Below are 26,088 nucleotides of genomic sequence, written 5' to 3' on the forward strand. Positions count from 1 at the left end.
GCTGACATCTGCATAGACCCATTCATTTGAATGGGTCTACGTGTGTCAGTGTCTCCAGTACGTGAGGAAACTGTCACTACAAGTACCGGAGCCCCTGACGTGTGAAACCAGCCTTAGTTTGTATGCTCAGGTATGTGCAAGATCTACAGACAAATGAGCCGGGTAAAATAGCTATAGCACGAATGCTGGATTTAGCAAGGAAACTAATAACGCAACACTGAATACTGAGAGCTCAACAAAAAAGGAATATATCAACAAAATAAACTGGTTTATAAGTTTTCAAAGCGTTGTGTACAAAAAAGGCAATATTAATAAATTTGACAGCTTTGGGCTGCTTGGATGGATGAACCAAGGCTCCCGTCGAGGGAATTAGTGAGATATAGATTGGGCTTGATTTAATAAAGAGGATTACGAGAGCTATGATCCATGTTTATCCCATGAGCAATAATAATGATTGCACGGCTAGAAGCTCCAAAAGGAGATGTTTTCTTTCTAGACATTACAGTGGTGATGACTATATGCTTTATCCATTTTTTTGTAGAACGGGAATTTTTGTTTTTAATTTAATTTGGTCTTTCCCTTTCTTTGTCCCATTCCCCACCTTCCCAGTTGTTTTTAATTTTCTGTGTTTACCCGAAGCAGGTAATATATTTGTGTAAAAATTGTTGGAAAACAAGATACTTTATTTAAAAAAACAAACTAAAAAAACAACTTTGATTTGTATCAGCATTTTCTGAGACCCATAACATTTGAGACATGCTTTTCTTTTTTTACTTATTAACTTTTCACTGTATTAGTTAGTTAGTTAGGCACTAATTCCTGCTTATTACTTATACTATTATACGACTTACTTTTTTTAGTATGTAGTAAAAACACAATTTTCTATGAAGCCAAATCAGACAGTGATATAAAGTCTCCAGTAATTGTAATATTTCATGGGATTCTTTGATGTTACATCGGCTTATCTTCTCCCAATTCAGGTTCCTACAGAAACAGATCTTCTCAGTGGGGATATTCTAGATAAGAGAATTTTTCCGATTGACTCATCAAGGCTGGATAGAGACAGGGACAAGATGGTGGAGAGTATATTACACCTCACTCTAGAGATCCTCTTCCGGCTTACTGGAGAGGTGAGAGATCCTGGTGATGTCACATTACATCATTCTTATCTATGGGAATAACAGATGGACAGAACTGGAGAGGTGAGGACTCTGGAAATGTCTGTAGTGAGATTTATTAATGTGTCTCTCCATAACCAGGATTACACAGTAGTGAAGAAGACCTCTAGTGAGCGCTGTCAGGACCCTGTGTCTGAGGGATGGGGAAGACCCCTGAGCCCAATGACGGGGCCGCCACCTCACCCCCTGATACATGAGGACATCGATGACCAGAAGATCCTAGAACTCACCTACAAGATGATTGAGCTGCTGACTGGAGAGGTGACACTGCTGGGAATGCTGGGACATTATATAGTAACGCTATAAATGAATCGGTGATGACGGTATCATTGTATGTGTCAGGTTCCTATAAGGTGTCAGGATGTCGCCGTCTATTTCTCCATGGAGGAGTGGGAGTATTTAGGACACAAAGATCTGTACAAGGACGTCATGATCGAGATTCCTCAGCCCCTCACTTCACCAGGTAATAGACAGGACTAATTACACACGGCCTATAATTATCTGCATGTAAAGAATTAATTTAGTCCCTGTATGTGTTTCCTCCAGATATAACTAGTAAAACGACAACACCAGAGAGATGTCCCCGTCCTCTTCTTCCACAGGACTGTAAACCAGAAGATCTCCATGTTCCTCAGGATCATCAGGTAGGTGAAGAGAAGGTGTCATGAGATCTGCCCTATGATGTGTAAATGGCTGTGAAGGTCTTGTGCTGTGTTGCATCTACCAGTATTATATGTTTTATACTTGTGCAATAAGAGCCCTGCAGCTGGCAGGATAATTAATCCTAATGATAGACCTTAGATGTTCTCTGGATCTTCTCACGGTTTTCTTGCTGTGAACACTACTGGAATAAGGAATTAACAGGTTGATTCCCATACCTCCTCTTGTTGCAGTATTTGTGGGCATCGTAATAATTGTAAATAATGCTGTGTTTTTTACAAAATTAGTTTCAGGATGAAAGTCTGGACAACATTAATACTACAGAGACATATGTAAGGGGTGATGATTGGTATAAAGTGGAGATTCCTACAGATAACTACCAAGGTGAGTTGTAGGCTCTATATTCTGCTTAGTCATTGATTGGAAGCAGCACTCCTACAAGTCTCTCTATCCACTCTTTAATGGTCCTTGAAATGTGACTTAGGATAAAAGCCAAATCAGAATCTCAGTTTGCAAGCACAGCATTTTGGGGTATTGCCTCTTGTCATTGCAAAATATGAGAACTGATTTGGCTAGCTGAGAGGCCCTGGACTCAGGTCTAAGAGGTAAGATTTCTCCTTGTGGAGAATGACATACCAGCTCTGGCATGCCAAAGTAAGTGTCACGCTCACACCCTGACTGATGGGCGTGAGCCAGGGGGTCGTGGCCACTCTGTGCCACAAACCAGACTACCCTGGAAGGGGCGTGGCTAGGACAGCTGCCTTGGTTTTCGCTGGAGTTTCTGATGGTGAGATCAGGCTTGTGTGGCATGCAGCTGCCATGTGTCACTCCAGGGTGGTGTCTGGTTGTGGCTGCTGATCCCACTTGGGGAGACGGTGGCACGGCAGAGACATTGGTCAGGCTGGCACGGCAGAGACACTGGTCAGGCTGGCACGGCAGAGACACTGGTCAGGCTGGCACGGCAGAGACACTGGTCAGGCTGGCACGGCAGAGACACTGGCCAGGCTGGCACGGCAGAGACACTGGCCAGGCTGTCAAGGCAGAGACACAGGGCAGGCTGTCAAGGCAGAGACACAGGGCAGGCTGTCAAGGCAGAGACACAGGGCAGGCTGGCACGGCAGAGACAGGGCAGGCTGGCACGGCAGAGACACAGGGCAGGCTGGCACGGCAGAGACACAGGGCAGGCTGGCACGGCAGAGACACAGGGCAGGCAGGAGTGGTATATGAAGGAACAGGTAGAGACCTGTTCACACAGCAGGTACTGGAACTGGCAGAACGGAGTTGAGTATGACGGAACAGGTTTGGACCTGTTCACACAGGAGGTGCAGGTACAGATATAGGCAAGAAGGAGTGGAGTATGACGGAACAGGTTTGGACCTGTTCACACAGGAGGAGAACCGCAAGACTGCGGGAAAGAGCTGGAGAGCACCAAGAGGTTTGGCAGCAACAGAAGCAGGACAAAGCAGCAGAGCACGAGCAGAGCCGCAAGAGTGCAGAACACAAGCAGACAGGGAGGACACAAGGAAAGACACAGCAGGGAAAGAAGCCAAAGACAGGGAGACAGGCAAACAGAGGTAGGACAGAGTTCAGACAAGCTAATAGTGCGAGACAAGGAACAGGTCCAAAGACACAGGGACCAGAGTACACACAGATACAAAGCAAGGCTAGGAGCTAGAGCACAGCGACCAGGAAATACTGCCTCCTGGAGGGCGGCAAGACAGGTACAAGGTAAGGCTAGAACAAAGACACAGAAACCAGGATATTCTGCCTCCTGGAGGGCAGACAGAGTACCAAGCAAAGCTAGGAGTAAGACATCCAGGGAAGGAGAAACACAGAGCAAGACCTGGCAGCTCTGTAGCAAGACACTGAGTTAACACATTGCACAGGCAAGGTTCCAGTGGGTGGAGCTGCCCTAAATACTAGAGGGCTCCTGGTAATTGGTCAGGGACACATTAGACAGGTGCACCCTGACTCCATAAGAACCAGAGAGTTCTGGCATCGCCCCCCCTTTTCACACAGCCAGGAAACATGCACAGAGCATGTAGCTGGCAGCAGACAGAAGTCCCAGCATGGCCTGGAGCAGTGAGGAAGTTGGTGATTGGGGAATGGGAGGCCATGCAGCGATGCCAGCAGGGTTGTTACAGTAAGGATGCTTATTATTATTTATATAGCACCATTGATTCCATGGTGCTGTACATGAGGCTTATTCACCGTGCAGTGGTGTCATGATCCCGCTGCTGACACCGGTATATCATGGACGAAAGGACGCGACGCACTGCCGACACACGGCTATCACAGGCACAGGGGGGCTTATCTTGGTTATCCCACTGCTGGCACCATGTGATAAAAAAACGGCAAGCTAGTCTTGCCCTAACAATTTACCGCAGGGGGGTTTATTTTTGTTATCCCACAACTGCCTCAATATGTTACAAGATGTCGGGATTTATGAGTATCCCACTTTCTCAGTTCCACTTTGGAACTCGCAGCTCTCCGGCGCCCCCCCTTATCCTCAGGTCAGTCAGGGAACTACACTTAGGATAATTGGTCGCCAACCAGCTGCTTGTTGTGCACTGGCGATTAGGCCGCTGCAGTGAAGGAATTATAAATGCTTTGGCCGCAGCCACACAAATAGCTTATGAAACCCCTTTCCGTCACTGCCAGCTAGCCCACCCGGCCAGATCACACTTCGCTGCCACAACTACGATTCTCTTAATTAATGAGTTAATTAAGAGGGTCCATAGCAAGCCCCCAAATTAGTAGCGTAATTATCTTAAAGGCACGTGAATTTGTTTTTAGAGCATGAAGACAGACTAATAAAGTTATAATTTATTCCCAAAAGACGGGCAGCGTTTACAGAGATAAAAGATCTTACAAAGTTGAGACATTAGATATGTACAATGCAAATCTAAAATAAACGGGTTTAAAAACAGAGGTTGACACTTACATTTGCTTAGGTGGTCTTAGGCTAACCATGTGGGGAGAAGGCGGAGCCAAAGGTCTCCACTCATCTGAGTTCCTTTTGGCATGGAATCTCCAGCTCGAATGACCAATTTTAGGGAGGGAATACCTTATCCCTTTGGGTTTGTGACATCACTAGAGGGTCAGTCTGGTGAGGGTCCTCCAGGACCATCATTCATCTTATATTGAAATTAGCTTTGTAATGACATCAAACACTAGCTGCTTATTCCACTCTGTATAGGAGAACTCCGTATCTCTGGTTCTGTCGGGGCTGGAACCGTGAAAATTATGGACCAGAACGCTGGTTAGGCGCCCTACGCAGATATGCAATTTTCATACCTCTACCGCGTATGGTTTTCGAGATCTGGCCTCTTTAATATTTCCCACACTTGTCTGGGCACATGTTTGAGGAGAACAAAAGAAATCCTTTCCTGGCTAATTAACCTTCCTAGCAGTGAGGAGCAGAGGGGGGGAGTGAGAATCCTCACTGGGATCTGACTACACAGGGCTGCACAGTGGGACACTGGTTGTGTCAGCCATGGATGAAGAAGGGGGGGGTCGCAGCTGTGTGACAAGCAGGGTATCATCTGTAGTTTAGAGAATGTAAGATTCTGGAATGTTCCAGAGAAGTCATATTTTACTTATAATTACAAGTGGTCCTTTGGGAAATTTAATGTGCAAATTTCACATGTCAAGGCCTGTTAAAGGGCCAATAGTGACTCGTAGGTTTGCTGCATCCAACAGGGAGCGCTATAGAGATCAAGTCCTTTTTTTCTCTGAAGAGGTAATTTGCATAGTAAATTGTGCTATTTGCATTAAAAAAAAAGCACCAGATATCAAGGAAGGGAAGACACATTTACATGAATTCAGGGAGAAGTGTAAATATTAGCATCTCCAATACCATACAATCTCTAGTCCACATATCTAGTTGATATTACTGATACTCTTTTTATCATTTAATTAAAGATTTTCAAAGATAAATGGATGTAACAGTTTTGCCAGCTAAAGGCCCTTTTACATTTAGCGATGCACCAGCGATCCGACGAGCGATCCGACCCGGTCAGGATCGCTGGTGCATCGCTAAATGATCGCTAGTGAGCTTTCATACAGAAAGATCTCACAGCGATGCAGCAGCGACGCAGCGCACGATACTCACCTTTCACACACAGCGATCCTGCGTCCTCCCGCCCGCGTCCAGCGTCGCTCGTCGTCACAGCAGGAAGCCCAGCAGGAAGCGCCCGACGAGAAATGGAGACGGACATTCTCGCGCGATCAGCGATGGACAGCGGGGGAGCCGGTCGCTGGTAAGTATGAGACATAGCGATATCGTTAGCAATATCGCTATAACGTCACAAAATCGGTGACGTTTTAGCGATATTGCTAGCGATATTGCTTAGTGTAAAACCCCCTTAAGGGGCCAAAATATAACCAACCAGAAAACCAAAACAACACTAAACTATGTCCTTATTAAATATACATTAAAAACACCAAAAATTTTAAATAGTCTTACAGAGGTCTAAGAGGTAACATTTCTCCTTGCAGAGAGTGACATACTGGCTTTGGCATGCCAAGGTAAGGAGGTCTATTCGCCATGTAATGCTCCTCTTGGAAATTTAATATGCAAGTTGCCTCTTCAGAGAGGAAGAGGACTTGAACTCTATAGTGTTTACTGTTGGAAGCAACAATCCTACAAGTTTCTCTCAACCCTTTAACGGACCTTGAAATGTGAAATTTGCATATAAAATATCCCAAAGGAGCATAGCAAGGTGAATAATTCTCCTTACCTGGGCATGCCAGAGTCTGTATGTCACTTTCCGAAAGGAGAAACGTTACCTCTTAGACCTCTATAACACAATTTAAAATTTTTGATGTTTTTCACCCCGAAGCCTGTTTTCACCTTCCTGACCAAGCCAATTTTTTTCAATTCTGACCACTGTCACTTTATGGGGTCATAACTCTGGAACGCTTCATTGGATCCCACTGATTCTGAGAATGTTTTTTTGTCACATATTGTACTTCATGATAGTGGTAAAATTTCTTTGATATGACTTATGTTTACTTGTGAAAAAAAATAAAAAATTTGGTAAACATTTTGAAAATGTTGCAATTAAATCAGAGTCATATCGCACAAAATAGTTAATAAATCACATTCCCACATGTCTACTATACATCAGCACAAATTTTGAAACATAATTTTTTTGTTAGGAACTTATAAGGGTTAAAAGTTGACCAGCGATTTCTAATTTTTACAATAAAATTTACAAAACCATTATTTTTAGGGAACACATGGCGTTTGAAGTGACTTTGAGGGGGCCTATATGACAGTACCATAAAGTGACACCATTCTAAAAACTGCACCCCTCAAGGTGCTCAAAACCCCATTTAAGAAGTTTATTAACCCTTCAGGTGCTTCACAGGAATTATTTTTTTTTATTTTCACAAGGGTAACAGGAGAAAATGGACCATACAATTTGTTTTCCTAGACTAGTTTGCGAACTCCATATACAGAAGCCCTAAGTGGTACAATAGCAGAATCCCCTCTCAAGTGACCCCCATGTTGGAAATTATACGCCTTTTGGGAATTTATCTACAGCTGTAGTGACGATTTTGACTTCGTGGCTGCTTTCCAGAAATAAGTAGCAGTGGATGTTGTTGAGTGAAAATTGCTAGCTTCCATTGTAGTGACCAGTACCTTATAGTGCCTAGTACAGTATGCCCAGCTCATGCTTCTAGAGAGACACACCAATAAATTAAGAGTGCTCTCATCACTACAGAAATGCCAAACGTGGATGCTAAATGTGGTTTAGGCACACTGGGGCTCAGAAGGTAGGGGGGCATTTGGATTTGGGACCAAAGAATTTGCTGAATTTCTTTTGAGTGGTGAAGAGCAATTTCGCTTTTCTTGTGCCTTTGTGTTACCAGTAACGTGAAAGCCCCCTATATTTTTTGGCTGCTATCACACACTAAAAGGCGCTTTTTATTGCAAAAACTAGTTTTCTCTAATCCCCTCCACGACAGCACACAGGAAGTTGCTTCCCCATCCTAACTAGGGACAAGAAACAAGAGGTTTAAATAGCCCTCCCTTTCCCCTAATCCCCAGTGTTTTCCTGTCCCTAATGGGATGAAGAGGTTTTTTTCTTGTGTGCTCCGTGGATGGACCGATGATATCCAGGCGGTTTACCTTTAGATGGGCAGCCTGGGTTGATCGTCCCAGACCTTCTTCCCTGATGCTGCTCCTGCCACGAGCGTGACCGCACCATCCTCCGTCGCCTTCGGCAATGCTGGATGGTTAGACTGGGCTGGGGGCTTCATGAATCGCTCTCCCCCTCGCGCCTGTATGCCGACATGCACTCAAAGCATCCCGGGGCATGCAGAGGAAGTGACGTACACCGCCCAGGCAGAAGGTGCGACATCACTTCCGCCCTGTGTTCCACGGTGGAACGCACCACCATTTTGGCGGGAAATTTGAAATTTAAAAAAAACAAAACAAAGGAATTGTGCAGGAGGCATCCTATCACTGAGGGGGAGAGATCTCATCCGATTGGATGATGGGAAAACACTGGATCTCAGTTCCTATATAAGGTCCCTGATGGAAGACTCCATAAGGTAGGACTAAGGTCTGAATGATGGATGTGTCTTCCGTGAGAGCTTCACCTGCAGAGCCCAGGGAAAACCCTGGCCCAGTGAGTATACCTGGTAAAAGGGGTACCCGTGTTTGGTTCAGGACCCATCCTTATGGAAACTCCCCTTCTCCTCTCTTTTAGGGAAACAAGGATTCTGCACCAAAAGCAAGGGAAAAGACTGCAAGCCGCAAGTGCATCATCTGCAGTAAAAAACTCCCCTCCAATTACAAAAAAAGCCTTGTGCCAGCTATGCACAGTGAGAATTGTCTGGGATGAACAACCATCCCTGATGGATGAAGTAAGAGGGATGGTACAACAGGAGATAGTCATCCCTGGCTACCTTTTCCCAGTCATTCACAGGGGACCCACACTCTCAAAAAAGAGAAAATACGCCCCTGAAGACATCTCAGAAAGAGAACCTGAGTCATCAGTCTCTGGAGATTGAAGGGAGGAAAGTGAACTTACTCCAAGCCATACGGAGGATGATAGGAAACTGTTCTTTTCCTCAGAGGATATGGAGGAGCTACTCTCGGCAGTCAGGAACACAATGGGGGTTGAGGAGGAGAAACCATCCCGCTCAGTCGAGGATGATCTATTTGGCAGTCTGAAGTCAAGAAGAAAGATGGTCTTTCCTATCCATGATAATGTCCAGAATCTAATCCTGGAAGAATGGGAATTTCCGGAAAGGAAGTTGAATATACCAAGCGAGATGAAGGATCGGTTTCCCCTGGATGAAGACACCTCGAAGTGTTGGACTGAAGTCCCTAAAGTGGATATCCAAGTAGCTAGGGTAGCCAAAAAACTACGCTACCCTTTGAAGACTCCTCAACTCAAGGACCCTCTTGACCTCAAGATGGATAGCTTACTGAGTAAGTCCTGGGAGGCATCAGCAGCCTCCTTAAAAACAAACATCGCAACCGCCTGTGTCATGAGAATCCTGTTCCTCTGGCTACAACAACTGGAGGACCATATTAGAAGTGGTACTCTGAAGGAGGATCTTCTAACATCTCTACCTCTCCTTCAGAAGGCTGCAGGCTTTCTGGCGGATGCCTCTGTGCAGTCGGTTTGCATTGCGGCAAGAACATCAGTACTTTCCAACACTACCCGAAGATCTCTGTGGTTGAAGATGTGGAGTGGAGATATTTTATCAAAATCTAAGCTATGCTCTATTCCCTTCAAGGGCGAATACATGTTTGGCCCTGCACTGGACGAGCTACTGGAGAAAGTAACCGACAAGAAGAAAAATCTTCCTGAACCAACACCACCCAAGAAAAAGCCATTTCGCCCACCCCAGACCCCTCAATACAGGCGGAAAGGTAAAATGGGGCGATGGAGTTACCCTTAAGGTGGTAAAGGGGGAAATATTTTTCAGAGTTCTCGATCAGACAGAAAATGATGCCAAGGAGGTAGAGGGCAGGATTTCAAACCACTTCACAAACTGGCAAGAGATAACTTCAGACCAGAAAATCCTGGACTCAGTCAGAAGGGGAGAAAAAATCGAATTCTCCTCCTTTCACCCACAAAGACTAGAATTAACACATCTTCCATCGGCAAGGCTTCAGAAAATTCTGTATACAGAGCTCCAACAGATGCTATCCTCAGAAGTAATATCACCGGTTCCAGAAGCAGAGCGAGGCCAGGGCCACTACTCCCAGCTGTTTCTAGTGAAAAAACCAAGTGGGAAATACCGGGTCATCATCAACCTAAAGAAGCTGAACCAACACGGCATGTACCGGCGATTCAAAACGGAATCCCTAAAGTCTACAATACCATTGATTGGGAAAGATTTTGCCATGGCCACCATAGACCTCCAAGAGGCATATTACCAAGTACCCATCCATCCATCCTACCATTGGTATGAGATTTGCAGTTACTCTAGACGAAGAAGTACATCACTTCCAGTTCAGGGTTCTTCCTTTTGGTATATCATCAGCGCCCCGAACATTTACAAAGATTATGGCAGAAGTAGTAGCCTTCTTCCGAAAGCAAGACACCTGTATCGTCCCCTACCTGAATGACCTTCTCATCATGGCTCCCTCCAGCACCACTCTAAAAGAGCATCTCAGATCAGTCCTGCATACCCTGGCATCCTTGGGCTGGATTGTAAATCGGGAAAAATCAGATCTGAATCCGTCAACCAAGAAAGTCTTTCTAGGAATCCTCCTAGATTCCCAGAACCTAAAATCGTTTTTCCTGGTCACCAAGCAGTTATGCGTAAGACCAAAAGTTCGGACGCTAAAAATACAGAAGAGGGTGACCGTAAGGTTCTCCATGTCAGCGTTGGGGTCAATGACTTCTTGCATCCAGGAAGTCCCCTGGGCCCAGGCCCACTCAAGAACACTCCAGAAGTTTATTCTCTCCCGCTTGAACAAAGACCCAGAGGCACTCAGTACAAGATTCTCTCTGCCTCAGCATGTAAAGTTATCCCTCAACTGGTGGCTTAGCCAAGAAAACCTGGCAAAAGGGATACCCTGGATACAATATCCTATGATGTCGATTACAACAGACGCCAGCAAATGCGGTTGGGGAGCAGTGACGTGTCAGGGTGTCTGGCCCAAAAAGATGAACAACTAAACTTCAGCCCATCTTGCCCAAAGACATTACAGAAAAAAACTACTTACAATTCCAACAACTATTTGCTCTTTATCTTCCTACTCCTACTGATTTCAGGGGACATCTCCCCCCAACCCTGGTCCACCATCCCCCAACCTCAACCCCTACCCTACCTCATATCGAAACCATAATAATCTAATTAATATTACTTGCACTCCCTCATCTCCATCTTTTAATTGTGCCCTGTCTGTTTGTAACAAGCTTCCTTTCCTACACAACTACTTTCTGAACAACTCTTAATCTGTTGGCCCTCACTGAAACCTGGATTCAGGATTCTGACACTTTCTCTCCTGCTGCCATTTCCTATGGTGGCTTACAATTCTCTCATTCCCTGAGACCCACAAACAGACCTGGTGGTGGAGTCGGCATACTCCTGTCCCCACAATGCACTTTCCAGGTCATCCCCCCCAGTTCCATCACTCATATTCCCTTCTTTTGAGGTCCACACCATCAGGCTCTTCCGTCCCCTCTCCCTCAGAGTAGCGGTCATATACTGGCCCCCAGGCTCACCCACCCACTTCCTTGACCACTTTTCAGCCTGGCTGCTGCACTTCATATCCTCAGAACTACCAACTCTTATCCTGGGAGACTTCAACATCCTCATTAACAGCCCTACTTCCACATCTGCATCCCAGCTTCTATCACTAACCACCTCTCTAGGCCTCTCGCAGCTTTCAACCTCTGAGACACACAAGGACGGTAACACCCTTGATCTGGTCTTTGTCCGGCTCTGTTCAATCTCCCACCTAAATAACTCACCACTTCCACTCTCTGACCACAACATTCTCTCCTTCACACTCACAAATCCTCGCCACCCCAGCTCACTCCTACCTACCACACAATCCGAAATCTACAAGCCATTAACCTTCAGACACTTTCAGATTCCCTACACTCATCACTGTCTCCAATCTCCTCTTTTTCCTGTCCTAATCTGGCTGTTCATCACTACAACGACACTCTTAGAAGCACCCTTGACCAAGCAGCTCCCCTCACCCTCAGAACCTCCAAGCACAGAGTAAAACAGCCCTGGCTCACATCGCAAACTCAACTTCTCCAGCGATGCTCTAGGAGTGCTGAATGCCTATGGAGAAAAACCCGCACACCAGAAGACTTCACTTCAAATTTATGTTAAGAACCTATAACGCTGCCCTTCACCTCGCCAAACAGACCTACTTCACCACCCTGATCTCCTCACTATCCAACAACCCCAAGAAACTTTTTGACACTTTTCTCTCCCTCCTCAGGCCAAAAGCACAAGCCCCTATCACAGACATTTGTGCTGATGACCTGGCCTCCCACTTTAGAGAGAAAATAGACAATATCCATCAGGAAATCTTCTCCCAACCACCAAGTGCTGCATCTCCCCTGGCTTACTTTCCACATTTGATCCCATCACAGAAGAAGTCTCCAGACTCCTCTCTTCTTCTTGTCCGACTACATGCACTACCGACCTCATTCCCTCACATCTCCTCCAGTCTCTCTCTCCAGTCGTCACAAACCCACCTAACTACAATCTTTAATTTCTCCCTCTCCTCGGGCATTTTCCCATCCTCCTTCAAACACGCCATTGTTACTCCATTACTAAAGAAACCCGCTCTCGACCCATCCTGCACAAACAACTACAGACCAGTCTCCAATCTCCCCTTCATCTCTAAACTTTTGGAGCGCCTAGTTTACTCCCGCCTTACCCGTTACCTCTCCACTCCCTCTCTTCTAGACCCTTCACAGTCCAGCTTCCGCCCCCTACATTCGACTGAAACTGCACTCATCAAAGTGACCAATGAGCTTCTGACAGCAAAACGTAATGGTGACCACTCTCTGCTCATTCTTCTTGACCTATCTGCAGCTTTCGATACTGTTGACCACCATCTCCTACTCTGTAGGCTCCAGTCACTAGGCATTAAGGACACTGCTCTCTCCTGGTTCTCTTCCTATCTCTCTGACCGCTCCTTCAGTGTTTTATTCTCTGGCTCCATGTCATCTCCTCTTCTTCTTGCAGTCGGGGTACCTCAGGGCTCAGTCCTTGGCCCTCTTCTTTTCTCTCTCTACACGGCCCCAATTGGACAGACCATCAGCAGATTTGGCTTTCAGTACCATCTTTATGCTGATGACACACAACTATATACGTCTTCCCCCGACCTTACCCCCGTTGTACTACAGAACGACAGTGACTGTCTGTCCGCAGTCTCCAACATCATGTCCGCTCTCTATCTGAAACTCAACCTCTCCAAAACTGAACTTCTTCTGCTCCCGCCGTCTACTAACCTCCCTAAATCTGACATTTCCCTCTCCGTGGGTCATACCACAATAACACCCCGGCAGCAGGCGCGCTGTCTGGGTGTTATGTTTGACACCAATCTCTGCTTCACATCCCATATACAATCTATTGCCCGCTCTTGCCGCTTACACCTAAAGAACATCTCTAGAATCCGCTCTTTTCTTACCATGGAAACAACAAAAACCCTCACTGTAGCATTGATCCACTCCCGCCTGGATTACTGCAACGCTCTATTAATTGGCCTCCCCGTCACTCGTCTATCCCCTCTCCAGTCCATACTTAATGCAGCAGCCAGGGTCATCTATCTGACTAATCGGTACTCGGACGCATCCGCCCTTCGCCAGTCCTTACATTGGCTGCCCATTCATTATAGGATCCAATTCAAAGTACTTGTTCTCACCCACAAAGCTCTCCACAGTGCAGCACCCCCCTACATCTCCTCCCTCATTTCTGTCCATCGGCCTAACCGACCGCTGTGCTCTGCAAACGACTTTCGACTAACCTCTGCACTAATCCGTACCTCCCACTCCCGACTCCAAGACTTCTCCCGTGCTGCTCCTATCCTCTGGAATGCTCTACCCCAAGACATCAGGACTATCCACAATTTGCATAGTTTCAGGCGCTCCTTCAAAACACTTTTGTTCAGAGCGGCCTATCATGTTCACTAATCAAAGTCATTCTATGTGTAAGTGTGCGTGTGTAGCCCATTCACTATCTCCATCCATCCCTTACTCCCTCAAGATGGCTGGACCTTCATTGTAAATACACCATTGTAAATACACACCTGTACTTTGTATCTCCCCCACCTCATTGTAGATTGTAAGCTCTCACGAGCAGGGTCTTATTTTGCTTTTAATTATTATACTGTTAACATTGTTACTTATGACATGTGTTTTGAAACTGTTAAACTGTAAAGCGCTGCGGAATATGTTGGCGTTATATAGATAAAGATGATTATTATTATTATTATTATTATTATTAACAACTAGTCTTCCAATTTCAGAGAATTTACAGCGGTAGAAGAGGCCATGAGGGCAGCAGAACCATTGATCCAAGAAACCCATGTCCTAGTTTACTCCGACAACATGACCACCGTAGCCCATCTACGTCACCAAGGCAGCACAAAATACGAAAGTCTGCAACAGATCTCGGCAAGGATATTTTGTTGGGCAGAACATCATCTCCTGTCCTTATCGGCTATCCACCTGAAAGGATCCTACAATGTCGAAGCAGACTTCTTGAGAAGAACAGATAAAGATCCAGGGGAATGAAGCCTCAATAGGAGAATATTCAAGGCCATAACAAAAAAGTGGGGTCTCCCAGAAGTGGACCTGTTTGCGAACCGAGGTAATGCCAAAACAGAGCAGTTTTTCTCCATAGGTCCAAACGAAACCCAATCAAGGGTGGACACCTTCGCTCATACATGGAACTTCAGGCTGACATACACATTTCCTCCAATTCCTTTACCACCAAGGACTCTGCAAAAGGTCAGGACAGATGGGGGTCAAAATTATCCTGATCGCCCCTTTCTGGCCAAAAAGGAGCTGGTTCAGAGCCCTAAAACTGATGAGCTCAGAGGGATCTCTGATCCTGCCTCTGGACCACATCCTTCTACATCAAGGTGCCATCTTTCACCTGGCTCCCCACAGCCTAAGCTTGGCAGACTGGCTTCTGAAAACACAATCCTGAAAGCTAGAGGCCTCTCAGTTTCGGTCATATCCACTTTACAAAAAGTAGGAAGCAGATCACCAATGCTATATATTCCAAAATATGGAAAACCTTTTCGGCATGGTATGGATCCACTCCCATCGATCCTTTCCACCTGGACGTAGCAAAAATCTTAGATTTCCTAAAGGACGGCTTATCTAAGGGACTAAGACCAAGTACCCGGAAAGTCCAGGTGTCTGCCCTGAGTTCCTACTTCGACCAAAATCTAGCAGACCATCAATGGATAAGGAGATACATGTCAGCCACTTCCAGAATCCGTCCAAAGAAATTCAACATGGTCCCATCTTGGGATTTGGACATAGTGCTAAAAGGTCTAACTATCCCACCATTTGAGCCTATAGACCAGATCCAGATAGACTATCCTGGAAAACAGCACTTCTCATAGCCATTACAATGGCAAGAAGGGTGGGAGAGATTCAAGCTCTATCCATCAGAGAACCTTATCTAAGAATCCTGGACGACAGAATATTTCACCCAGATCAGTCTTTTGTACTAAAAGTATCATCTGACTTCCACAGGTCCCAGGAAATAATTCTGCCCTCCTTCTGTGACAATCCAAAAGATCTAACAGATAAGGCAAAGGAGACACAAAGCACAATATGGTCTTATCCGACAAGAAGTTAGCACTTTTACGTAAGAAGCTGCTCACCTGGTAATAGTTGGTCAAAACGCATGTAGGAGAGGCTGCCGCAGATCCACAGGTCGGTCAACGACAAGACAATACAGTACACTGCAGAAAGGAGGTGGATTCCAGTCCGCGCTGCCCAAATAATAGATTTCCAAGACGTAGTGAAAGTTCAGAAGTGATTTAATCGATGCATTTCAGGGTGAATACCACCCTTTCCTCAGGATATTACCGTATATAGCTTCAAAGCTATTCACCCTGAAACGCGTCGATTAAACCACTTCTGAACTTTCACTACGTCTTGGAAATCTATTATTTGGGCAGCGCGGACTGGAATCCACATCCTTTCTGCAGTGTACTACAATCCCAAAACATGAGCGAGAAGCAGGATTCCATTCTCTGGACGTTCGGCGGACGGTTCTCATCTATTTGAATGAAACGAAGCCTTGGAGGAAAGATCAAAATCTTTTTGTTCGGTATGGTGAACCATAGGGAAGAAAGCTTCCAAAAGTTCTTTAGCAAGCTGGATCAAGAAAGCAATCATGGACACTTACTAAAATCAGGATATACCTCCTCCTGAATCCTTGAAAGCCCACTCCACTAGGGCTGTCTCCGTCTCCTGGGCAGAAAGGGCCAATGCGTCCATTGAGCAGATTTGCAAAGCTGCTACCTGGTCCTAGGTCCATACCTTCACTAAACACCATAGATTAGATCTAATGTCAATAAGAGATCTAGCCTTTGGCAGAAAAGTCCTGCAAGCTGTTGTCCCTCCGCAATTCCGCAGCATTTCTGCAACATGTGCACTTAGCCTAATTCTATTTTTGTATCCCCATATTTAGACAGCTATAATTTTTCTATATTTCGGCTGACAGTCATGTTATGGCTTCTTTTTTGCGGAACGAGCTGACATTTATATTGGTACCATTTTCAAACACATGACATTTTTTGATCACTTCCTATTTTTGGGAAGTAGAATGAACAAAAACCATCAATTCAGGAATTGTTTTTTTTTTTTTCTTTTTTTAATACGCCGTTCGTTATGTGGTAGAATTGATAAGACTGCTTTATTCTTTGGGTCAGTACGATTACAGCAATACCACATTTATATCTTTTTTTTATGTTTGGGCGCTTTTACACAATACAAACTTTTATAGAAAAAAGTTTTTACATGGCTTTATTCTGTGAGCTACAACTTTTTTACTGTTCTGCTGATGGAGCTGTATGGAAGCTTGTTTTTTGAGGGACAAGATGATATTTTCAGCGGTACCATTTTTATTTACATTTGTCTTTTTGATCGCGTTTTCTTGCACTTTTTTGTTTGGCAGTATGATAATTAACCCCTTAATGACGGAGAGTTTTTCGCTCCCCTTCTTACCAGAGCCATAACTTTTTATTTTTCTGTCAATATGGCCATGTGAGGGCTTATGTTTTGCGGGACCAGTTGTACTTTTGAACGACACCATTGGTTTTACCATGTAGTTTACTAGAAAACGGGAAAAAATTCCAAGTGCAGTGAAATTGAAAAAAAAAAGTGCAATGCCACACTTGTTTTTTGTTTTTTCTTGCTAGGTTCACTAAATGTTAAAAATCACCTACCATTATGATTTTCCAGATCATTATGAGTTCATAGACATCAAACATGTCTAGGTTCTCTTTTATCTAAGTGGTGAAAAAAAAATCCAACGTTTGCTAAAAAAAATTGTGCCGTTTTCAGAGACCCGTAGCGTGTCCATTTTTCATTATCTCGGTTCAGGTGAGGGCTTATTTCTTTGCGTGCCAAGCTAACATTTTTAATGATACCACTTTTGTGCAGATACGTTTTTTTGATCGCCCGTTATTACATGTTAATACAATGTTGCGGTGACCAAAAAAACGTAATCCTGGTGTTTTGATATTTTTCCTCGCTACGCCGCAATCAGGTTAATCCTTTTTTTATTGATAGATCAGGCGATACTGAACGCAGCAATACCAAATATGTGTAGGTTTGATTTTTTTTTTTGTATTGTTTTATTTTGATTGGGGCGAAAGGGGGGTGATTTAAACTTTTATGTTTTTTTTTTATTTATATTTCTAAACACTTTTTTTTTTTTTTTTTACTTTTGGCATGCTTCAATAGAAGCTGCCATAGCCCGATCGGCTATGCTACATAGAGGCGAAGCATAGATCACCTATATGTAGTAGAATTACAGCATTGCTATGAGCGCCGACCACAGGGTGGCGCTCATAGCAATCTGCCATCAACAACCATGGAGGTCTCGAGGAGACCTCAGGTTGTTATGGCAACATGTTGCTGACCCCCGATCACGTGACTGGGGTCGACAATGCGCTCATTTCCTGCACCTGGATTACACCTTATCTGCGCACGCTCACTCATCACTAATAGCAATCATTTTACTATTGACTCCCCCACCCCTCAAAAAAATATTTAGTCAAAAGACCACAGCTAAAATTATCATGCGCTATTGCTTTTTCATTTGTCCTTGGTGCTTTCCCATTAATTATTCACTTTACAAACCCCAACCTGTTGTAACTCCATAAAAAGGAGTAGTTAACAATATTTTCATGGTTAAAAAACCCAAACCATTGCTTCTTCAGAGTCCAAACATAAGGCTGTTTATATTTCCTCAAAAAGGGATTATTTTTCATCCACTGTTTATGGAAGAAGCTGCTGGCGAAACGCACGTCGGGGCGAGTGGGCACACTTGGTTCACTGTTTCTGATCACTGGCCACTTATTTTCAGGTAGATATCTTTGGCACTTTGCTTTGTTTCATAGTTTGGGTTGGTAGTCTTTGTTCATGTAATGTTAATCATGCTGTGTAATTTCTATGGAGAATTTTCAGTACTCGCTTTATTTATAGTATTTATTTATAGGACCTCCCCACTTATTTATTTGTTTACGTATTAGTTTTTATATATAGCTGGCATATTATGCTGTTTTTATTGGCATATATACAGTGAGAATTACCATGAGTTTGTTTGTATATATAAATTTAGTATCTTGGGTGTTACGCCTGTGCCCCCTTCTGTTTGTTTTTTGAGAGTATGTTCTGTACCCGTCATTATAAGTGTATTTTAAAAGGTATCAATAAAAGATTAATCTTTTAATATTAAGATTTGTGGATCTCTTCGTTGGGTTTGATGTTTACTAACACCTTAGCCCGCCTTGGTATTCAAAATTATTTTGAAGTGCCACTATTTATATTGTTTGGGACTAATTTTGTGTTTATCAATAAGTAACTTTGTAGTACTTTTTCAGTTTGCTGTGTATAAAATTTCTTAACAAAATTTGGTCATACCGATAAATTCAAATTCCAAATAATTTGCTGTTCTTTAATTAAATATAATTATATTTTTCTTTTCCTTGCAGAAGACTGCACTGCGAGGTCATGTGGACATCAGATTTTTTCAGATATCAAAGATAGTCTTGGTATAAAACCTGAAATGTATGACGAGCATTCCAGTATCCTACATACATCACCAGCGTTTCACAGGAAAAATGTATCATCTAATCTTTTTCAACATGGCCTATCTTCTGATTCCTCAAAGACTTTTAAACAAAATAATAAAATAGATGAACCACATCTAAAAGCTCACACAGGGGCCAAACCATTTTCATGTTTAGAATGCGGGAAATGTTTTACCTACAAGGCGGACCTTGTTATACATGAGAGAATTCACACAGGGGAGAAGCCATTTTCATGTTCAGAATGTGGGAAATGTTACAGTGCTAAATCAAGACTTGTTAATCATCAGAGAAGCCACACAGGGAAGAAACCATTTTCATGTTCTGAATGTGGGAAATGTTTTAATAGGAAACCAAATCTTGCAGCACATCAGTTAATTCACACAGGAGTAAAGGCATTTTCATGTCCAGGATGTGGGAAGTGTTTTACATACAAATCGACTCTTGTTAAACATCAGAGAACTCACACAGGGGAGAAGCCATTTTCATGTTCCGAATGTGGGAAGGATTTTAATGACAAATCAAATCTTACTGCACATCAGAGAATTCACACAGGGGAAAAGCCATTTTCATGTCAAGAATGTGGGAAATGTTTTGCTTCTAAAGCAGAACTTGTTAGACATGAGGGAAATCACACAGGGGAGAAGCCATTTTCATGTTCAGAATGTGAGAAATGTTATAGCATTAAATCAAGACTTGTTAGACATCAGTCAACTCACAGAGGGGAGAAGCCATTTTCATGTTCAGAATGTGGGAAATGCTTTGCCCAAAAGGCAAATCTTTCTGCACATCAGAAAATTCACACAGGTGAGCGACCATTTCCATGTTCGGATTGTGGGAAAAGCTTTGCCCAAAAGGCAAATCTTTCTGCACATCAGAGAATTCACACAGGAGAGAAACCATAGTCCTGTTCAGAATGTGGGAAATGTTTTCTTTCTAAAGCAGGTCTTGAGAATAAGGGCGTAGCCATTTTCATGTTGAGAATATGGAAAACATTTTGCAGAGGAGTATACGTTTTTAAAATTTAGAGAATTCAAACAGGGGCAAAGTCTTATTAATTTTTTACTAATAGTACTATTGACAAATTGTACAAGAAAAGTTACATATACGGTAAGTTAAAGAGCCACATCTAAACAAGAAAGAGAATGCAATCTGGAACACTAAATGATGAAGAATAGTTAATGTATGCAACTACCAATATACCGTACCTAAAAAATATTACCCAGAAAATATATTTCACCATGTATATAGAACACTTTAAATGTATATAGACACTACAACTGCATATAAAAACGTTCACTGGTATTTCTCTGTTATATATAATAGGGACACTGTCCTGTTCGAGTACGGCAGCATACAACCCCATACACGATGTCAGATCATCTGTAATAGATGTTGGATAATCACTTTACAACTTGTAAAGACTCAACACATGTGCTTTGATTATTAATATCCTTCTGTTTCGTATGTATATATTTTTAATGTTTTTATGTCAAGATATTGTCTTAGAACCTATAGACTTGTGGTAGAGCTGGTAGGCATTTTGTATAGAAATAGTGAAGTGAGATCTCAGATTTGTTGACAAATTTCCTGATCCTTTTTATTAAAAAAAAATGTATTACACCTGTGATATTGTGATGTCATCTCGCTTTCTAAAAAATCATTTGAGAGGTAGCATTAATTTACAATGTATAGTTCACTAGTTTTATTGTTATCTGTAAGGGAAATGGGTAAATTGGATTTAGGAACCTCTCCTCATTCTACTTTCTAAGGGACAGAATTGGGGTTCTCTTTCTACTGTAGAATTTGCAACATAAACGTTTTCATACATGGGATAATGTAATATCAGGTATTCTTCCTCCTTTACCAATTATACTTTGTGTCAAAATAAATGGTTGATTTAAAGCAAAGCTTAGGTATGATTTTAGTGTTTCTGATAATAGCATTTGACCCCTTAGTGACAGAGCCAATTTGCAGCTCAACCCCTTTCTGACATCCGACGTACTATCCCGTCCACGGTACCCGGGCCTGTATGACCATGGACGGGATAGTGCGTCGAGCCCTTTAATGCAATACTGCGACTTAAGTCGCGGTGATTGCATTAAAATTCCAACACCATCTGACCTTAGGGAAGATGGCATCGGCCTCCCGGGCCTCCAGAGCGCTGTGATTGACTGTTCAATTCTGAACAATAAAAATGATTTTTTATTTTCACGCCCGGGGCGTTATAAACTTCTGTGAAGCCCTTGGGGGTTCAAAGTGCTCACCACACATCTAGATAAGTTCCTTAGGGGGTCTAGTTTCCAAAATGGGGTCACTTGTGGGGGTTTCCACTGTTTAGGTACATCAGGCGCTCGTCAAACGCGACATGGCGTCCGATCTCAATTCCAGCCAATTTTAGGTTGAAAAAGTCAAACGGCGCTCCTTCCCTTCTGAGCCCTGCCATGTGAACAAATAGTGGTTCCCCTCCACATATTGGGTATCAGCTTACTCAGAACAAATTGGACAACAACTTTTGGCATCCAATTTCTCCTGTTACCCTTGGGAAAATAAAAAAATTGTTGCTAAAAGATCATTTTTATGACTAAAAAGTTAAATGTTCATTTTTTCCTTCCACGTTGCTTCTGCTCCTGTGAAGCACCTGAAGGTTTAATAATCTTCTTGAATGTAGTTTTGAATAGCTTGAGGGGTGCAGTTTTTTAGAATGGTGTCACTTTTGGGTATTTTCTGCAATATAGACCCCTCAAAGTGACTTCAAATGTGAGGTGGTCCCTAAAAAATGGTTTTGTAAGTTTTGTTGTAAAAATGGGAAATCGCTGGTCAACTTTTAACCCTTATAACTTCCTAACAAAAAAAATTTTGTTTCCAAAATTGTGCTGATGTAAAGTAGACATGTGGGAAATGTTATTTAGTAACTATTTTGTGTCACACAACTCTGTTTTAAGTTTGAAAATTGCAAAATTTTCACCATATTTCTGTTTTTTTCATAAATAAACACAAGTTATAGCGAAGAAATTTTACCACTAAAGTGAAGTACAATATGTCACAAGAAAACAATGTCGGAATCACCGGGATCCATGGAAGCGTTCCAGAGTTATTACCTCATAAAGGGACAGTGGTCAGAATTGTAAAAATTGGCCCGGTCATTAACGTGCAAACCACCCTTGGGGGTTAAGGGGGTAAAAGGGAATCTGTCACCCCATTTTAGCCCCATAAGCTGCGGCCACAGCCATCAGGTTCTTATCTACAGCATTCTGTAATGCTGTAGATAAGCCCCCGATGAAACCTGAAAGATAAGAAAAACACGTTAGATTATACTCACGGGGGGTGGGTGCGGTGGGTGTCGTGGTGTGGTCCGGTGCCTCCCATCTTCATACGATGCCGTCCTCCTTTCTGCCTTGGCTCCGGCGCAGGCGTACTTTATCTGCCCTGTTGAGGGCAGAGTAAAGTATTGCAGTGCGCAGGCACCGGGAAAGGTGAGAGAGGTCCCGCGCCTGCGCACTGCAGTACTTTACTCTGCCCTCAACAGGGCAGATAAAGTACGCCTGCGCAGGAGCCGAGGGATAAGCAAGGAGGAGGACATTATCGTATGAAGATGTGAGGCGCCGGACAGGACGGCTACACCCATTGCCTGGACCGAATGCCAGGTGAGTATAATCTAACTCTTTTTTTCTTATTTTTCAGGTTACATCGGGGGCTTATCTACAGCATTACAGAATGCTGTAGATAAGCCCCTGATTGCTGTGGCCGCAGCTGATAGTCCAGAAATGGGGTGACAGATTCCCTTTAATAACCGGGCCAATTTTTACAATTCTGACCACTGTCAATTTATGTGCTTATAACTCTGGAACACTTTAACGGATCCCGCTGACTCTGAGATTGTTTTTTTCGTGACATATTGTACTTCATGGTAGTGGTAAAATTTCTTCGATATGACTTGCGTTTATTTAAGAAAAAAACATAAAATAAATAACAAAATATGGCAAAAAATATTAAAATTTTGAAATTTTCAAACTTTTGGCCTTAAATCAGAGAGATGTCACACAAAATACTTCATAAATAACATTTCCCACATGTCTACTTTACATCAGCACAATTTTGGAAGCTACATTTTTTTTTATTAGGAACATACAAGGGTTTAAATTTAACCAGCGATTTCTCATTGTTACAACAAAATTTACAAAAGCATTTTTTAGGGACTACATCACATTTGAAGTCCCTTTGAGAGGTCAATATGACAGAAAATACCCAAAAGTGACACCATTCTAAAAACTGCACCCCTCAAGGTGCTCAAAACCCCATTCAAGAAGTTTATTAACCCTTTACGTGCTTCACAGGAACTGCAGCAATGTGGAAGGAAAAAATAAACATTTAACTTTTTTTACAAGCATTTTAATTCAGAACCAGTTTTTTTTATTTTCACAAGTGTAAAAAGAGAAAATGAACCACAAAATTTGTTGTGCAATTTCTCCTGAATATGCCGATACCCCATATATGAGGGTAAACCACTGTTTGTGCGCACGGCAGGGCTTGGAAGGGAAGGAGCGCTGTTTGACTTTTTCAATGCAGAATTGGCTGGAATTGAGATTGGACGCCATGTCGCATTTGAAGAGCATCTGATGTGCCCAAACAGTGGAAACCCCCCCACAAGTGACACCATTTTGGAAACTAGACCCCCGAAGGAACTTATCTAGATGTGTGGTGAGCACTTTGAACCCCCAAGTGCTTCACAGAAGTTTATAATGCAGAGCCATGAAAATAAAAAATCATTTTTTTGTCCTCAAAAATGATTTTTTTAGCCCGCTATTTTTTATTTTGACAAGGGTAACAGGAGAAATTGCAGACTCATTGAATAACCAAAGGAATATATCCGTAATATTGTGTACATGTATTCCCTTAAAACACTTTATTGCTAATTAAAATTAAAAAATCCTCAGACAAGGGTTGTAACTTGGTTATCCTGGACCATAAACAATACCTGGATATGTGTCATTCTCTCTTATATGAGCACGGTACATATGAGGTACTGTGTAGAGATCCCACGGAAATTTATCTAACTACTCTGATATTTTGTTAAATGCTAAGGAAATGGGTCTCATCTCTTTGAACGAGTTTAAGTTTATGTTGCCTATTAAACCGGTGATACCAACATTCTATGCACTGCCCAAGATACATAAGCGCCTTAATCCCTTAAAAGGTAGACCCATTGTAGCAGGCATAGAATCTCTAATGCAGAATGTAGGTGTTTACTTGGACAAGGTGCTGAGACCGTTTGCAACATCTCTTCCTTCCTTTGTACGAGATACGTCGCATTTGCTTAATTTGCTAGAGGGCATCTCAATCGAGGAGAATACAATCTTAGCCTCTATTGACGTGGAAGCACTTTATAGCAGTATTCCGCATGAATGTGGTATGAGAGCCATTAACCATTTCCTGCAGTCTAGAGCAGTTGAGTGTGGTGATCATATTTTGGTGGAGGAGCTTCTATTATTTACCCTGACTCATAATTACTTTCTTTTTGATGGGAAGTACTTCCACCAGCTCAGGGGTACAGCGATGGGGAGCCCCTGTGCCCCCACTTATGCTAATGTATTCCTGGGCTGGTGGGAGGAAACACTCATTTTTGGTGGTGAGGATATGTGGTGGAACTCCTATATTACTCTATGGGCCAGATATATTGACGATATTTTGGTATTCTGGTCTGGTCCTGAGAGTGAGTTCCACCGCTTCATGGAAAGTATAAACGCAAATGAGATTGGGTTGCGGTTTACGTCTGAGTAGCATGATAGGAGTATCAATTTTCTTGATTTGACTGTCCCCAAAAAGCAGAATGGTAATATTGAGACTTGTACATATCGAAAACCGACATCTACGAATAACTTCCTTAAGTGGACTAGTTATCACCCAACCCCTTTAAAAAAAGGTATACCAAAGGGGCAGTTCCTTCGTTTTAGGAGGAACTGCTCAGATTTGGATACATTTAAGAACCAAGCTGATGATTTGTATTCTAGGTTCAAAGCGAGGGGCTACCCGGATTATGTTTTGAGAAAATCCTATAAGGAGGCTTTATCTGTTGAGAGATCCTCACTTTTGGGGGTTAAGGATAAAAGGGTTGAAAAGGATACAACTAGGATGATAGGCACGTTTGATGGCCAAGCTGAAAGAGTTTATCAAATTTTTAAAAAGCATTGGGGAATTCTTTTGGCTGATCCTGATTTGAAGGATTTTATCTCCCCTAAGCCAAGTATTACCTATAGGAGGGGTAGATCTCTTGGGGACCATTTGGTCCATAGTTTTTATCAAAGACCAAAGAAGGAAGGCACTTGGCTGGATCGAAGACCGCAAGGTTTTTTTAAATGCGGCAACTGCTCTAGATGTGGGGTCATGTCTCAATCCAAAACATTCTGTAGCTCAGTGGATGCCAAGGATTATTTCATTAGAGATTTTGGCAATTGTAGGTCTTCCGGCATGGTATGTAAAGCAACATGCACATGCCATCTTGACTATGTTGGGAAGACCATTAGAGAGCTTAGGGTAAGGGTGGGTGAGCATCTGAATGACATCAGAAACAAAAGAGATACACCCATCGCCCGACACATGAATGAAGTTCATGGTGGATCCCTTAAGGAGATTAATTTTGGTATGATAGAGTTGGTCAGACCAAAACCTAGAGGGGGGGGATTTGGATAAAATGATACAAAGAGAAACATAGTGGATATATAGGCTCCAATCTCTTTCCCCTAGAGGCCTCAATGAATGTTTATCATATACCTGTTTTCTATAAGAGTCATTCATGCATATTTTTTGGTGTTGATATTCTTGTTTTTTTGTTTTTTTTTTTCCCTCATAAACTGAATTGGGTGTTGTTGAAAAGGTCTAGCTAGCATATTACAAGTAGTGCGTTTTATTATCGCACTAGCTCTATTATGAGCTTTAGTATCATTTTATATCTTAATATAA

At 42.9% G+C, this 26,088-nt stretch overlaps 1 protein-coding gene across 1 annotated transcript; it reads left to right on the forward strand.

The window, feature by feature from the left end:
* The first annotated feature begins 935 nt into the window (after window positions 1-935).
* LOC141055809 (uncharacterized) lies at window positions 936-20,758 on the forward strand. The gene is made up of 6 exons (XM_073552522.1): window positions 936-1,130; window positions 1,260-1,439; window positions 1,521-1,641; window positions 1,725-1,822; window positions 2,126-2,222; window positions 19,033-20,758. The coding sequence occupies exons 1-6, from the start codon at window positions 936-938 to the stop codon at window positions 20,031-20,033; spliced, it is 1,692 nt and encodes a 563-aa protein (XP_073408623.1). The 3' UTR covers window positions 20,034-20,758.
* The last annotated feature ends 5,330 nt before the right edge of the window (window positions 20,759-26,088 follow it).

Source organism: Dendrobates tinctorius, unplaced genomic scaffold (assembly GCF_039654945.1).
Source record: "Dendrobates tinctorius isolate UK_male_01 unplaced genomic scaffold, ASM3965494v1 ptg000192l, whole genome shotgun sequence".
Taxonomy (NCBI): Eukaryota; Metazoa; Chordata; class Amphibia; order Anura; family Dendrobatidae; genus Dendrobates; species Dendrobates tinctorius.